General features: G+C 39.5%; 1 protein-coding gene across 2 annotated transcripts in view; it reads left to right on the forward strand.

Annotated features, from left to right (window-relative positions):
• LOC103697951 (serine carboxypeptidase-like 18) overlaps positions 1 to 17482 on the forward strand; it is a 37932-nt gene that overhangs the window by 17350 nt on the left and 3100 nt on the right. Inside the window, exons 6-10 of one of the 2 annotated variants that reach the window (XM_039121406.3) lie at positions 416 to 453; positions 1502 to 1603; positions 1680 to 1763; positions 1832 to 1981; positions 2703 to 2774. In XM_039121406.3, coding sequence (XP_038977334.2) covers positions 416 to 453; positions 1502 to 1603; positions 1680 to 1763; positions 1832 to 1981; positions 2703 to 2774 — 446 coding nt within the window. The remainder of the gene's footprint in view (positions 1 to 415; positions 454 to 1501; positions 1604 to 1679; positions 1764 to 1831; positions 1982 to 2702; positions 2775 to 17482) is intronic. The other variant, XM_039121407.3, reaches the window with a different exon arrangement.

The following is a 17482-nucleotide window of genomic DNA, read 5'->3' on the forward strand; positions in this document are numbered from 1 at the left end:
ATTGGGTTCGTGTTGGTTTCTTCCAAGACGTATCGAAGAAGAAGCTTTGAGTCATCGTATCTCTAAGAAGGATTGCCGGGAGACCCATACGTAGGGGCAAATATTTCTTTGGGACAGCGTCAACGCGCTTCGACCTGCGTTCATTCAGGCTATCTCCATTTACCTTATTTCAAATTTAATATTAGTAGATCTGTAACATTTACAATTTATGATTTAAATTTATTACATGTTCTATAGAATATATTTCTTTTGTGCTAAAATAGATTTCTTTTGATTCCAAAGAATATATATATATATATATATATTATTCTTTTTAAGATTATTCTATTAATTGTAATTATAGTTTATTTACTTATTTAGGTGATATATTGCTAACAAAATATCCTGATGTATATCTAACTCTTTTGAAATCCAGATATCGAAGCAGAACAGCAGCCAAGCCTTAATCTCAAGGTATAGGCTATGACCGTAAAGAAATTGCTGCATTTTTTTGACAAACTCATTCTCTCAAGCAGACTATCAGTTAAATATTCCTATAGGATTAATGTAGTAATAGAAACAATATTTTTAATTAGTCTTTACCAACAGAAAATATTGAATATCCTCATATACTGACATGGTAGACTAAATCAATTACCTTGGCTTTTATTTTGGCATCCATAGTGATTTTAGTAGGTTGTTTTTTTGGTCCACATGATGTTAGTATTTAACTAAGAGTCTTTTGTTCGGATTATTATTTTTCTTACAGGGTACTAATCTAGAATAATTTTAAATATTTCATGTGCTGTTCAGATTACATTAATGTTTGCACGTAATTATGTGTTATAGGTTTTGATTTATAAATGAGCCACCTCCTATGATCTGTAAATATGCTACTAAGCTGACAACTGGATTCTGGGTAGACCAAATCATACCTAACAGAAGAGGATGTCAAATTTCCTTAGCAAGAAAGATAGTTTAGTATGTTCTTGAGGGTGACAACTGGTCCAGTTGGTAAAGTCGCTAGGGGACTGAATCCAAGTTAATCCAATCAGCTTGGATTCAGTCCCACCTCGACCACAGTTCATGAATGCAACGAATTTTGATGGGCATTGGCCATCTTATTTTCAAAGGATGGGAATGAAAAAAATACTAATTTTTATGACATTTATAGGGATTTATATTACTCAAAGAGGGCAATAAAGAGTAATGCTGGAGCAAACTAATTTGGTTATTACATAGAGTTCTGTTTTTGATGATCCTGTAATTTTTATGGTGATAAGAAGCAAATTGTTCTGCCATCACAAACATAAAAAATAGATGGCAAATGCCAATTATATGAGACACTGCTTGTTGCATATGATTATGAAATTTGAGATAATTTCAGGTTGGTCTCCAAACCTGTGCCTGTTGTTGATGCTTTTATACCGATACACTCAACAATACTCTTAGAATTTAATTAACTCAAAAAATAAAAACATTTTGGTTCAAGAAATAACCTTTGTGGATTGATTGATTTCAGGGTTATTTGATAGGTAACCCAGCAACAGGTTTAAAAATTGATATGAATGCTCGAGTCCCATATGCTCATGGAGTGGGGATCATATCAGATGTACTCTATGAGGTGAATTATCACTTAGACTCTATTTGGATATGGATATTAAAGGGTAATATATTAACTTTGTTTTAATCCTTCTCAGTTGATACAAAGAAATTGTGAAGGGGAAGATTATGAAAAACCTGTCAGAGCACAATGTGCTACAGACCTTGATGCTTTTGATAAGGTGGGCAACCTGTTCACTCACTGAGTCCTTATTACTCTGAAGGTGAAGTTAATCCTCTACACATGCAGTTCTACTCAGAAACTCAGGCAACGCAAATTTTGGAACCTAAATGTGCAAGAGCATCCCCAAAGCCTGAGGAAATGATTGGGGATAGAAGATCACTGAAGGGGTACATAGAGCTCCATAGTCCACCACCTCGTCCTGCTCTCAAGTGCAGAGTATGCAATTCTCTTTTGCATCACTATGTGTGTACTTTAGAGTGTCATGTGTGTGCCATAAAAAATAGCAACATTTAGGCTGACATCTTGCCAAAATGCAACAAGAAATCTGCAAGTGAGTATATAACCTTTATTATGACACTCATATATCTGAACATCCCATCGAACTAATCCATTTTGTTTTCTTGGTAGTGGGTGTCCAGTTAATGGATCCTGTAGGTTGATGCCCTTGTCATCTTGTAATAACAAGATAATATTGATAGGAGGTTTGTATATAATTTCAGGGTTTAAACTTTCTAACTTATTTTGCTATACCCAGTGTTTCCTGATATAAGTCACTCTATCTCTCTCTCAAAAAGGAAGGAGGGTTCAACTGAGCCCCCTCCTGATAAAAGCGGCTCAAAAGTTATATGTCCTAGCATCAATCAGTTCAAATATACCTCTCATGCTTTACTGACATAAATCTAACCCGCTCATGGTGACTAAAGAGAAATTAATGCACTACTTAATTGGACTAGCGATTGAAATGAGAGGTTCAATCTTTGATGTCACATAATTACTGGAAACTGCAGTTAAATCTTGATATCCAATAAAAATAAAACACATCATAAATTAATAATAAGGCCAATTTCCCTTTGTCTTAAGATAACTAGCTAAATTATATAGGTTTTTCTTAAGTCTCCAATTGATTTACTAATCAACAACATTGACTTCTTTGCAGTCTTATGCTTATTTTCTATCCTATTATTGGGCAAACAGTAATGTCACAAGAAAGGCTCTCCACATCAAGAAGGTAATTCTCCCAAACACATTTGACATGCAATGACATACAAAAAAGCAACAACATCAATTGTGTTTTGGCTTAGTGAAAACGCACACATATTTTATGCAAAAATATTGATATCTACAAGTCTCATGTCTTGTATGAATCATGGTCTTAAATCTTGGTTGGACGTTCCAACACTCAATTAAAATACTTGATGTCGGGACAGGACTGGTCCACCATTGTCCCAGCATCCCGATCAGTACATCTTGGGATATCCTCTGTCTTAAGTGTCGGGATGGGGTGGGACAGCGGTGTGTCCCATTCCATGGGCAGACATGAATAGCCCTATCTTACGGGTTTTAAAATCTTAGTTAATTGAATGGTTTTAATGACTAGCCATCATGTTTATGTATTGTAAGGGATCTTTGTGTGTGGATATTTGCCTTTTCAAAATTGTAGTACTTTGGATATCGTTTGTTGTTGCATATAACCTTTTATGAATTGTTCCCATTTTTAAATGTTTTCTTTTTTCAAATCATGTCAACAAACATCGAAAATGGAAATAACACTCTATCTGGACTTCTGGTATGTAAAAACACTTGTTCAAGTTGCAAAGGGACTAGTTGTAGAAATAGCAAAGCAAACAGAGACACAAGAACATAGAAATTTACATAGTTTAGCTACGGCCTACATCCTTGAGCGGAGAAGATTGGAGAAACCTTCACTAATGGTGGAGAACACTAAAGAAGAGAAAACCCCAATTACAAAAGCCCTCAATCTCATAAGTTGTCAGAACTCCAAAACAAAGCTGTAATCCCAAAAGCTCTTGGCTGGGCGAAACATATACATGTACTGGCATCTCAAAACTTGGTCACCCTTGGGTTATTGGATGGACTAGCTGCAAGATATCAGATATAGTGTATGGAGGACTCAGCTTCTCTAGCCACCCGACAGGAGGCTCTTTTGCCAGTGTGCCCTCTAAATACAAGAAACGCCATAACAAATCTCCACCTTGGCTTGTATTTAATCAATCTCCACAAAAGCTCCATGACTATCTCCACATGTGCCTAAGCGCACTAATCAGCTACCATAACACCAATCAAGTCCAAATAATGATTCAAGTTGGCAACGGATTAGGCCTAATCATTATATCAGCTGGGTTATGTGATGTAGGGACCTTTAGGATTGTAAGATATCCATCTCCACAATCTCCATGATGAAATGATATTTGACATCAATTTGTTTGGTTATCTGATGTTGCATCTGATTTTTAGTTAAATGTGTGGCACTTTGGTTGTCACAATAGACAACTATTTTATCCTGCTGCATATCCAAGTCCTTAACTAAGCCACTCAACTAAAAAACCTCCTTCACTATCTCCATCACTGCCATGTACTTTGCCTTTACAGTGGACAAAGAATTGTGAGCCGTAGTGATGCCTTCCAACTAGGGGTACAAATGGGTCGGTTCGGACCGAGTCTTGAGTGACCTCGATCTGATCCGGTTTTTTGTTTGGGTCCTAATTTGGACCCAGACCCGACCCAATAAAAAATCGGGTCGGGTCCACAGCAGACCCAATGGATCATTCGGGTCGGGTCGGGTCCATGTATAACTCGGTCCAATCCAAAAAATTGGAGAGCTGGTGAAGCAAGCGGCCAGAGGGAAGACCAACATCTAGTTTGTCGCTTCTCTCTCCCACTCCCCTCCCCCTAATTGGACACTCAGCAGTAATTATTTATTCTGGACGATGGTGTCTGTGGGGTTGTTGAAGCTTTGCCAAACGGTGGAACCACCGCCGTTCTTGAGGACGAGGTTGCCGGACTCGCTGAGGGAAGCGGTTGTGACGCCCTTGCCGGATGTTTTGGACTGCCAGACGATGGAGCCGAAGCCATTAGTTAGGCGGAGGCCGCCATCGGAGCGGAGCTATAGTGAGGCGGTGGAGTCGACCGCAGTGGGGGCGCTGTTGGTGCCGACGACGATCCAGACGTGGATGGCAGCGGAGTAGGTGATGACTGCGATGGAGGGGTTCTCGGGGTCGGAGACGAAGCTGAGGGAGAAGGTCTTGTTCTCGGAGGTCTAGGAGGAGTTGAAGGAGGTGAGAGTGGAGCCCAGGGGGATGTCGGCGGCGCCGGCAAGGGGAGGCAGCAGAGGAAAGCAAAGAGGAGAGCAAAAGTAGGACGAGGGCAGGAGGGGAGGACAAAAACCCTATGTCTCTCGCTCTCGGCTTCTCTTCTCGCTGGGTGGAGAGTTGGAAGAAGGGATAGAAATAGAGAGGAGGCATTTATTATACTGACAATCGCGCTCTTGTCTCTCTCTTTGAGAAATAGAGAAGAGACATTTATTATACTGACAACTGCGCTATTGTCTCTCTCCCCATAACCGTGCTCATCTGCAGCTGCCAGATCTACCTCCCAAAAGCAAGGCATTTATTACATTACGTGTAATAAATGGTAACCATAAACACTAGCATTTATTACATTAGGTATTGAAACTAGCACGAAAGAAAGAGTTATTATTTATAATAATATTTTAATATTTTACATATGGGTCGTTTGGGTTGGGTTGGGTTTAAATTTAGTAAATCTAGATCTGATCCGAAAATAGAACGGGTCCAATTTTAGGATCCGACCTGGCCCCACGGGTTCTCCAAAATGGGTCGGGTGAGGTTTAAACGGGGCAGGTCGGATCGGTCACGGGTCGACCCGACCCATTTGCAGCCTTACTTCCAACTAATAACAAAGCGTTTGAAAGTGAAAAGGTAGCCTGTTAATGACCAATTAGAATCACTAGTTTGAAACTGAAAACCCAAAATAGCACCATTATCATTGTTCCTATCATACATTAATGAAAATCTGCTATACTTGTCGAATAGCGAAGAATCCACTTCACTGCCTACTTGTCAACCCTAAAGGATGAATTTTGATGATTACGAAATACTTGAGTTGATGTTGTGTACTAATGATATTGGCTTGATTGTGAAGTTCTATAAGTCAAGAAAAATCAGAAGAAATGAAGCACTGCAAAATCCTTATCCTTAACACTTTATAAACACTTCATTAGATATATTCTAAAAGAAAAATGACCTTAATCCAATTCATGAAGATCAAAGAAAAAGTCTAAAGAACTCTGTCTGAGACACTTGTCGACCTTTAGAGCAAAAAGGACAAGTTTGAGTTGACTCTGGCACGTTTTCTTTAAGTGGTATAGTCAATGAGTCGACCCCGCAAGATATGAGTCGACCCTTGTGTAGTTCAAATTAAACAGAGGGCTTTTACCGCCTGAGACAAGATTTAATGAGTCGACCCTTGCTACAAATGAGTCAACCCCCGACATTGAAGAGTCGACCCTTATGTTTGAAGAGTCGACCCCAGCTCAGTTTCAGTGTTGGTCAGAAAGATTGTTTAATGAGTCGACCCTTGCTACAAATGAGTCGACCCCCGACATTGAAGAGTCGACCCTTATGTTTGAAGAGTCGACCCCAGCTCAGTCTTAGCGTTGGCCAGAATGATTATTGGATGAGTTGACCCTTGTGTTTGAAGAGGCGACTTCTAAAGAAGATGAGTCGACCCTTATGTTTGAAGTTACAGCAGCAAGAGCCGTCTTAATATATTGAAGTGCCGACCCAGGATAAACATGAGTCGACCCTTGGACTACATTAGTCGACCCCTGTACAGCTGGCACCATAACGGAAACCTTGTAATAAATTGTCTTTTTCTATAACATAAAAGATTCCTATTAGAATGGAAAGAAAGGAATTTGAATCCCTCTGAAGAATTGGTGTATAAATTCAAGGAAACCTCAGAAAGGAAATACAACAAGGAAGAGAAACATTCAATCAAGAAAAGAAGTTTCCACAAGAAGTAGAATCAAAAAAAAGGAGAAAGAAAAAGCAAAAAGTTCATCATCCTCACCGGCATTATTCAGAAACTTGCTTTTGCGAGGAAATCAGTCAGCTTCTCATCCATTGCGTAAAGAAGAGTTGGTGTTCAGCATTGGGATTCTCATCAACAGCCAACCTCTTCATCGGCTTCAGCATTGTTTCTATTGATTCATTCTATATTTCTTGAAGCTTTAGTTTTCTGGTTACAGCAATCATTTGTTTGGATTACTTGTTGCTGTAACAGTTTCATCATCTGAAACTTGCAAAGGCACTTCCAAGCCTTAATTGGAAGTTGTTGAATCGGGAGAATTCAGCAAGAGAAAAATTTTTGGTTGGTTTATCTGAAAACCAACTGGGTTGTTTGTGAGCTCGGAAAACAAACTGTGTAAAGATTCTTGGTTGGTTGCTTGGAAAAACCAACTAGGTTGTTTGTGAGCCTGGAAAAACAAACGGTGATAGGTTCTCAGTTGGTTGTCTGGGAAAACCAACTGGGTTTCTGATTGTGAGCTCGGAAAACAATCAGGCTGTAATATGCTAGATTATAGTGAAGTCTCAAGCTTGGCTTGGGGAGTGGATGTAGGTGCTGAAAGTGCACCGAACCACTATAAATCTCTGTGTTTGTGTGGCTTGTCTTTCTCTCTCTATCGCATTCTTCTAACTGCTTTTCCTCACCTTATTGCATTTTTTGTGCTGCTTTAATTCCGCTGCTAGCTCTCTGAGTTTGCAAAAGTATTTTAGTGGTTTCATAAGTCATTTAGATTATTATTTTTTAAAAGACCCAAATCACCCCCCCTCTTAGGCTACCTCTGGGCAGCAAGTGGTATCAAAGCCTGGTACTCACAGCCACTTATTGATCTAACAATCAAGAGTTAAAGATCATGGCAGCCTCTTTGGGATCTTCTATTGCCAAAGGGCACTTTACAGACCACCTCTTTTTAATGACACAAACTTTACTTATTGGAAAGCACGTATGCATATTTTCATTCAAGTACTTGACTATGATTTATGGACTGTTATTGTCAAGAGACCTCACACACCAACTAAGATTATTGATGGCATCACCACATTCAAACCTGAAATTGAATGGGATGACCATGATAAAGGGATGGCTCAGCTGAATGCAAAAGCCATGAATATTCTTTACTATTCTTTACATGCAAATAAATTTAATCGTATATCTATTTGCATGACCGCTCAAGAAATTTGGGATAGGCAGGAAGTTACTCATGAAGGCACTAACTAGGTCAAAGAATCTAAAATCAGTATGCTTGTGCATAAGTATGAACTATTTAAAATGGAAAACAGTGAGTCTATAACTGAAATGTTTACTAGATTCACTGATATTATAAATGGCTTGAAAAGCCTTGGTAGATCTTACACTAATAGGGATCTTGTTCGAAAAATTCTTATGTCTCTTCCTAGAGCATGGGAAGCAAAGGTCACTGCTATCCAAGAAGCCAAAGATCTCAACTCTCTCCCACTGGAAGAACTGCTGGGTTTCTTAATGACTCACAAGCTTTCAATGAGACAGAACCTTGAGGAAGATGAACCCAAGAAGTGCAGAACCATTGCTCTTAAGTCCACTCAACTTGAAGATGAGAGCGAGGATTCTGATTCTGATAACAGTGAGGAAATGGCCCTGATTACAAGAAGGTTTAGAAAGTTTTTCAAAGAGAAAAGAGAACTTCAAGAAAAGGCCTGTAATCAATGAAGAGCAAAGCAAGGAAAACAACAAGGAGCAATATGTTTGCTATGAATGCAAAAAGCCAGGATACTTCAGAACAGACTGTCCCTTGTTAAAAAAGGTTCCAAAAAGATTGAAGAAGAAAGCTATGCTGGCTATTTGGAGTGACAGCGATGATTCCAGCTATGGAGAAGAAGAATAGCAACAAAAAGCTGCAAATCTGTCTAATGGCACATGAGAATGAGGTATACTCAAATATTCGATATGATTTCACTTTTGATGAACTTCAAGATGCTTTTTCTGAGCTTATGATTGAATATAAAAAGCTTAGCTTAAAGAATAAGGAGCTGAAAATTAAGAATCAATCCATGGAAAAGGAAAATGCTCTGCTTCTGAAAAATGAAAAGGAACTGCATGAAGAAAATCAAAAGTTAGCTAAAGAAGTTGATAAACTGAAATCTATAGTAGACAGATTCACCTTAAGCTCTAAAAAATTAAATCTAATTCTTGAAAGTCAGTGAGTTGTCTTTGACAAAGCTGGATTAGGATACAATCCATAAAGAAAATAGAAATCTCTGAAAAACATGTTTGTAAAGCCTTCTTACGTTAAACCAAAATCTGCATTCTGTAAGTTAGATAAACTGAAACAGAAATACATTGCATGCAATCCTATAAGCCAAAATCTTGTAAGTAATGTTTCAATTAAGAAGATATGGATTCCAAAAAGAAGTATTATTGCTAACCTGCAAGGATCCAAGAGAGCTTGAGTACCTAAGATGAAAGCCTAAATTCTATTTTGCAGATATGTCTAGCATCCCATGAATCAAACAGAAGATGGTATTTGGACAGTGGGTGCTCTAGATACATGACAGGGGATGCTCCGGACTCTGGCTTAGCTGCTCCTTGATCTCCAATCATTGGCTCAGCTGGCTCTCTCTGGCTCTGGCCCCGTAGCTCTGCGTACCCAATGATCTTCCAACTTCTGGTACCCCATATGGAGTGACCGTTTGTTGTAGGTGTCAGTGTGTAGCAGTGCCTTGGAGATCTCTTCCTCCAGACATATTTGATGCTCTCTAAAAATCAGAGTAAGTACCATACCATAGGGTAAAGATGCCTTCGTCCTAGATACAGCTTCATGTATTTGTCTCATCATCATTGTCGGGAGATTCAGGGGAATGCCCTGAATGACGTACTCCATAATAACTAGCTCACGCTCAGATACATAATCAAATCTTCTGCTCTTCGGAAATAAAATTCATCCTATGAAATTATGAAGCAGACGCATCTCCGCAGATAATGAACTTGCAATCAGGTCATCAAAGTACTCTAACTCATCTCTCTCCATGACCATCTGCAAGGCTCTAATCCTGTCTTCTGATCTGACGGGTACTGAGCCCTCACTCGGTGGATGTAGTAACTGACCAAGACTCTGCTCAGTAATGACAATCTGGACCCCTCGGATGTCGGACTCAATCCCTCCCGAACCAACCCATACGGATGAGTAAAACTCACGAACTCACCTTGGGTAGGTCGGCACATCCAAGGAGCAGAGATACTCCCATCCCTGCTGCTGAATCCATTTACTCAAGCTAAATCCCTCGCGGTCCCAAAAATGAAAATCAATTTTTCTATCCGTGGTTACAGGCCTTCCCACGAATTTGGCAAGCAATACGGAAGGGGAAGGGGGCTGAGAAGGCTCCACACGTGCTTCGGCTTGTGGAGGAACTTCATCTTGGGCTCTATCTTGCTTTTCAACCATACTTGAACGAGTAACCCTTCTAGGTCGCTTGGCCACGGCTCTCTTTAGTGCCATCTTCACACAATCCTTTTGTACAAGATGATTGACCGGCATGGGAGTGGAAGGAATAGCGATTTACCGGTGATTGGAGGTCAATGGAGGAGTGGAAAAGGATTTTCTAAGGAGCTAGGGCACGTTTGGAAGGAGGAAATAGCCACTTTGGGGACTTTCGGCCGACTTAAGAAAGTAGGGCCCCCGCCGTTGAGTCGACTCGAACCACTGTTCGGGTCGGCTCGAGCTGGAGTCGACCCGACCACAGTCTCGGGTCGACCTGAGATCAGCCAAAAAAAAAATATTTCTTTGATAATAAATTTCTGATCCGAGCCTAACCAATTCTCAAGGGTCAACAATGCTCATGAAGAGGTTCTAAATTGATCATTTGAGCAAAGTTTTAAATCATATGAGAAGATTTTGGAGATGAGAGGAGTGTATCATGAAACTTTTGACTTTTTCTATGCAAAGAGGTCTCAACTCCTAATTCTCTTCTAAGCATGCAAAATGTATCCTCACTAAGGGGTTTTGTAAATATATCTGCCAATTGTCTTTCAGTACACATGTTCAACATTTATGTTTTCATTTTGCACATGGTCTATAATAAAGTAATGTCTAATTTCAATGTGTTTTGCTTTAGAATGTTGAACTGGATTTTTAGTTAAATTGATTGCACTTGTATTATTACATTTTATGAAAATTTTATCAAGTTTAATTACATAATCTTGTAATTGCTGCTTAATCCGTAGCACTTGAGCACAACAGCTTCCAGCTGCAACATACTCGGTCTCAGCCGTTGACAGTGCAACTAAATTATGTTTTTTGCTAAACCATGAAATTAAGTTAGCACCTAAGAATTGACATGTTGTAGGCCAAGGTAACAACTCAAGAGGGGGGGTGAATTAGGTTTTCTAAATTTTATGACCTCTAATTAATTCTAAATGAATATGTAGTTTCGCCTATGCGAGGAATATAAGTGCAGTGGAAGCAAGAATAGTTAAGCTCTAGGCAATTATGATTAAGTTACTTTGAGAATTCAAGCTAGAGCAACTACTCAATATAGTAAAGTAAATAAAGCAAAAGGCACAATGCAAACACAAACACATATAGTGGTTCGGTGCACTCCAAGGCACCTACGTCCACTCCCTAAGCGTTTTCTTAGGAATTCACTATAACCCCTTGGATTGCAGTTGGATTGTTTTACCGAGCACAATACAAAAACCTAACAGTTTTACGGGATCACCAATAAGAACTTAATCGTTATGCTGTCAGTTGAGCTCGGGTCAACTCAGATTTTGCTGGGGTCGACTCGAGCAAGGCTGGGATCGACTCGAGCTACAGTGGGGTCGACTCTGATAGAAAAATCTAGAGAGCACTTTTCTTGTTGATACAGGCTGGGGTAGACTCGAGCTACAGTCGGGTCGGCTCGAGCTACAGTAGGGTCGGCTCGAGCTACAGTAGAGTCAGCTCTGATAGGAAATTTCAGAGAGCAATTTTCTTGTGTTACAATTTGGGGTCGACTCGGATTTTGCTGGGGTCAACTCGAGCATGGCTGGGGTCGACTGGAGCTTGATGGAGTCGGGTTTGATAGGGAATTCTAGAGAGCAATTTTTTTGGAAAACTTGTTGGGGTCGACTCGAGCTATAGTGCCAATTTCTGGGGTCGACCCAAACTTTGTGCCAAGCATGCCAAGTTGTGCCAAATGTGCCAGAGTCAGCTCCAATCTTTCTCGGGTCGGCTCTAGGTCTGTGCCAAGGTGTGCCAAAGTGTGCCATATGTATCAGAGTCGGCTCCAAACATCCTGAGGTCGACTCTAGTCCTGATTTTCTACATCTTAAGTTTAGACTTGCACATAAAACCACTAAAAGACTTTGCAAGTAATTTAGGATGCTTGGCATATTAAAGCTTTATCTCTTTAACTATGCAAAAGACAGAATTGCCCTTTAAGGAAACTTAACTCTTAGCTTTGTTAAACTGAAAATTTAGTTTTCCCTCAAGTTCTTCCAATGAATTTGTCTTTAGATTAGTTCTTAAGAGTTGTTTCAAATGTATCAAGCAAACCGTGTCAAGGATGTATCAAATCTTTCTTCCTTGTGTACTAGATCTTTTGAAATACTTAATTTAAAAGCATTAGTACATTAATATCAACTCAATGGCTTTGTAAACATTAAAATCATATAAGGGTCAACAATCTCTTCCTTTTTTATGATTACAAAACATTGAGTATTAGCAAATTGATATTCATGTGAGAAGTAAGGTTTAATGTATAGAAAATGCTTTTGGTGCAAAAGTTTCAAAATAGTCTAATTTAGAGAATGTATCAATGAACCAAAAGCTCCCCCTATCTTATCTAAATAGATGCCAAATAAATTTTAGCTTTGCTCCCCCTTACTCTTGTATTTCATTAAAATAAAATTTTTAAAAGTTTGTGTCAAAGCACGAGTTTCAAGTTATGTGTCGAGGCAAGGAAAATCTTTATGATTATGTGCCAAATACTTATGTATCATGCCTTCTTATGTATCTAGACTTATGTATCTTGAATTTTCATGGATCATGAATTCTCATGTATCAAGATTTTAAAATTTAGACTTTTTTTTGTCAAAATGCAGATTTTCTTTTTGTCGCATGTCTTCCCCTTAAGTATATAATGTATGCCTCTTAGTTTAAGGGTTAATACTCATATTTTCTTCCCTATTCAATCTTTCTTATCGAATTTGCTTCTAGTTTCTCTTATATTTTCTCTTCCTTTTTGTCATTATCAAAAGGAAAAAATAATAATGAAATGGATAGCATTGTAATGACAATCACAAAGATCATAACTCAAGAGGAAACATTGTATTTCATCTATGCCAAAAGTACAATGTTCTTAATAAGAAATACAAACTACCACATAAGACAACATTGTTTTCAGTTAATTTAAAGTAGTTCAGCAACAAAAGACAAACACCAAAAAAAAAAATCCATACAAGAGCTAGATAAACTCTAGTCACTAATCGAGATGTGCTCCTGTAGTACTATCACTAGGCCTAGATGGATCTAATGGCTGAGAACGAGCTCTAGATCTCCTAGTATAGGTGGCGAGGGAAGGTTTGGTCTGATGAGAGTGAGACGGTCTGTGAGCCCTATGGACTGGCTGGCTCTGTGCTGAGACCTCAGAATCAGCAGCTCGAGACGCGATGGGACCATGTAGCTCTCTCTCAATAGTAGTCAGCTGATCTGAAAGGCTCGTCACCTGTGTCGATACACCCCTGATCTGTGCCGACAAGCTATCTGATAAGCTCTCTAGCTGACTCGTCGGCCTATCTGAAAGGCTCATCACCTGAGTCGATATCATATCAGCCATCCTACTCCACTACTCATCCGTGAAACTAGTAGGTGCTGATGATGAAGGTCCTGCCTCTATATGTGAAGATGGATGCTCCACAGGTATCTTAGGCTCTGGGATGAAATCTCTGGGCTCTGGTAATTCAGGCTTAGCTGCCTGTCTCTCCGGCTCTGGCCCTACAGCTCTGCGTACCCATTGACCCTCCAACTTCTGGTACCCCATACGATGAAGTGACCTTGCATTGTAGGTGTCAGTGTGCAGCAGTGCTTTGGAGATCTCCCCTTTAGACAAATTTGATACTCTCTAAAGATCAAGATAAGTACCATATCATAGGATAAAGAGGCCTTCGCCCTATACACGGCCTCACATATCTATCTCATCATCATTGCCGGGAGATTCAGGAGAATGCCCTGAATAACATACTCCATAATCACTAGCTCTCGCTCAGATACATAGTCAAATCTCCTGCTCTTCGGAAATAATATCCGTCCTATGAAATTATGAAGCAGTCTCATCTCCGCTGATAATGAACTAGCAATCAGATTATCAAAATAGTCTAACTCATCTCTCTCCAATACCATCTGCAACGCTCTAACCCTGTCCTCTGATCTATCGGGTATAGCACCCTCACAAGGTAGATGCAATAGGTGACCGAGACTCTGCTCAGTAAGGATAATCCGGACTCCATGAACGTTGGACTCAATCCCTCCCGAACCAACCCGTAATGATGCATAAAACTCACGAACTAACCTTAGGTAGGTCGGTACATCCAAAGAATAGAGGTACTCCCATCCCTGCTGCTGTATCCATCTACTCAAGCTAAACCCTTCGCGATCCAAAAGTTGAAAATCTATTTTTCTACCTATGGTGATCGGTCTTCCTGCATATTTGGCAAGCAATACCGAAGGGGAAGGAGGTTGGGAAGACTCTACATGTGTTTCAGCTTGTGGAGGAACATCACCTTGCCTTCTATCGTGCTCATCAACCGTAGATGAACGAGTAACCCTCCTAGCTCTCTTGAACACGGCTCTTTTGGGCCCCATCTTCACCTAATCCTTCCTTACAAATTGATCTACCGGCTTGGGAGAGGGAGGAATAGGGTTTTACCGGTGATTGAAGGTGAATGGAGGAGTGGAAAAGGGTTTTCTAGAGGACCAGGGCTTGTTTGGAAGTGAAAAATACCCAAATGAATGGGATTCGGCCGCCCCTTAAAAGAGGGGGTCCCGCCGTCGAGTCGAGTCGACCAAGGTCTCGGGTTGACTCGAGTTCAGCCCTAAAAAAAAATTTTTAATGATTTTTTTCACTGATCTGATCCTTACCAAATTTTCATGGGTCAACAATGCTCATGAGAAGAAGCTCTAAATTGATCATTTGAGCAATGTTTCAAATCGTATGAGAAGATTTTGGAGATGAGAGGAGTGTATCATGAAACATTTGACCTTCTCTATGCAAATGGGTCATATACTCCTAACTCTTTTCTAAGCATGCAAAATCTATCCTCACTAAAGGGTTTTGTAAATATATTTACCAATTGTTTTTCAGTACATACATGTTCAACATTTATGTTTTCATTTTGTACATGGTCTCTAATAAAGTGATCTAATTTCAATGTGTTTTGTCTTAGAATGTTGAACTGGATTTTTAGGTAAATTGATTGCACTTGTATTATCACATTTTATGGGGATTCTATCAAGTTTAGTTCCATAGTCTTCTAATTTTTGCTTGAGCTATAGTACTTGAGCACAGCAGCTTCCAGCTGCAACATACTCGGCCTCAGTCGTTGATAGTGCAACTAAATTCTACTTTTTGCTGAACCATGAAATTAAGTTAGTACCTAATAATTGACATGTGCCACTAGTGTTTTTTCTATCTAGTTTACATCCAGCAAAATCACATTCAAGTTCAGAATCTACCTCATCGTCATTGGCCATGTAGCAGATTTGGACCGTCTCTTGTTGATCTTCCTCTTCCGAATTTGACTCCTCACTTTCACTCCATTCAGCCATGAGGTTTCTTTTTTTAAGCTTTCTTGCCATCCATTTCAATTCCGGGCAATCTATCTTGAAATGCCCGGGCTTGTTACACTCATAGCAAATTGACATTTCTTTTTTTTTCTTTGTCCTTTTCCTTTTTCTTGCTCGAGTTATCTTTGTGGAAGGGCTTCCTTTTATGAAATTTCTTCCCTCTCATAAATTTTCTGAATTTTCTTGCGAGCATAGCCATTCCTTCATCATATTCCTCCTCATCATCAGACTCTGATTCAATTTCCTGTTTTGGCATTATAGACTTCAAGGCAATGGTCTTCTTTTTTTTGACCTCTTCTAAGTTTTGCTTCATGGTCAACTCATGGGTCATGAGTGATCCTAGTTCTTCCAATTGTAGTGTATTGAGGTCCTTTGCTTCTTGAATTGCAGTTACCTTGGCCTCCCAAACTCTTGGTAGTGACCTGAGAATTTTTCGCACTAGTTTAGAGTTAGTATAAGACTTTCTTAAGCTCTTTAGTCCATTTATGATTTCCGTGAATCGAGTGAACATTTCAGTTATGGACTCTATTGATTTCATTTTAAACAATTTATACCTATGTACTAATATATTTATTTTTGACTATTTAACCTGATTAGTTCCTTCATGTGTGATCTCTAGTTTATCCCAAATTTTTTTCGCGGAGATGCATGTAGATATTCTATTAAATTTATTTACATCTAATATGCAGTAAAGTACATTAATTATTTTAGCATTTAATTGTGCTAGTTTTCTATCACTATCATTCCAATCCATTTCTGGTTTAGAAATGATTGTGCCCTCTATACTAATTGTGGGTGTATGTGGTCCTCTAGTTATGATATTCCACAAGTCATAATCTAGAGCTTGAATGAATATCCTCATCCTAGCTTTCCAATATGTGTAATTAGTGCCATTAAACAGAGGAGGTCTATTTGTGGATTGCTCCTCGCTCATAGAACATCCTACTTGGGTTGTCATGATCTTTGACTCTTGATCGTGTGATCAACAAATACTATGAGAGCACCTTGCTCTGATACCACTTGTTGCCCAAGGTGACAAGCCAAGAGGGGGGTGAATTGTTTTTTTTTAAATTTTTCAATCCCTTAATTAAATCAATTGATGAGTGAGTGGTTTAGTTAATATTAATTGAGTGCGTGTAGTGAAGTTAGAACAATACACAATACAAACACACAAGAAGTATAGTGGTCCGGTACTCTCCTAAGCACCTACGTCCACTTCCCAAGCGTTTTCTTGGAAATTCACTATAATCTCGCGGATTACAGTTGGATTGTTTTCCAGGCTCACAATCCAAAAGCTTTTACACTTTGGTTTTTCGGGATCACCAAAAACCTATGTTGGTTTTGCGAGCTCACCAACGAACTTTCACCGTTGGTTTTACGGTCTCACCAACAAACCTTACAAAGTAATTAAGAAGAAAGAGTTTGAAACTTGTAGAAGAGCAAATATAATAATTTTACACTAATAGAAGAGATGAGAAAATAGTTATCACTTTAGGATGCTCTTCTCTTCTTTGCCAAGGTTACTTCACTTCACAATGGTTTGGTCGAGCTGTTGAATGCACACTTAGATTGCTCAGTCACCTCCTTTTTGAGACTTAAATGGAGAACCTTGATGAAGGATGTTAGGGCTTGCTTTGACTTGAATGAACTATTGATTTCTTGGCAAAAGATACTTCCTCTGATGAATAGTGTCACTTTAAATACTTGCCCACCTCTCTTAGTCACTCCCCATTGGTTAGATTTGAAAAACTATCCGTTACTAGTCGTTGGGAGGTCAAAAAGCACTTCTGGAGAACTAGGCAACTAGCCGTTATGCCCTTGCCCGTGCTGGGGTCGATCAAAACTTTTCTAGGATCGATTCAACTTACTGTTCATCAGACTTGGGGTCGATCCAACTTACTCTGGGGTCGACTCAAACTTTACTGGGGTCGACCCCTGCTACAGTAGGATCGGCCTTCTCAGGAACCACAGAACCTTACATTTTCGGCTATTTTCACTAGGGTCGACTCAACCTTTCTTGGGGTCGACCCATG

This window comes from Phoenix dactylifera, chromosome 15, assembly GCF_051530095.1.
Source record: "Phoenix dactylifera cultivar Ajwa chromosome 15, Ajwa_hap1_PhDact_Kaust_v1.1, whole genome shotgun sequence".
Taxonomy (NCBI): domain Eukaryota; kingdom Viridiplantae; phylum Streptophyta; class Magnoliopsida; order Arecales; family Arecaceae; genus Phoenix; species Phoenix dactylifera.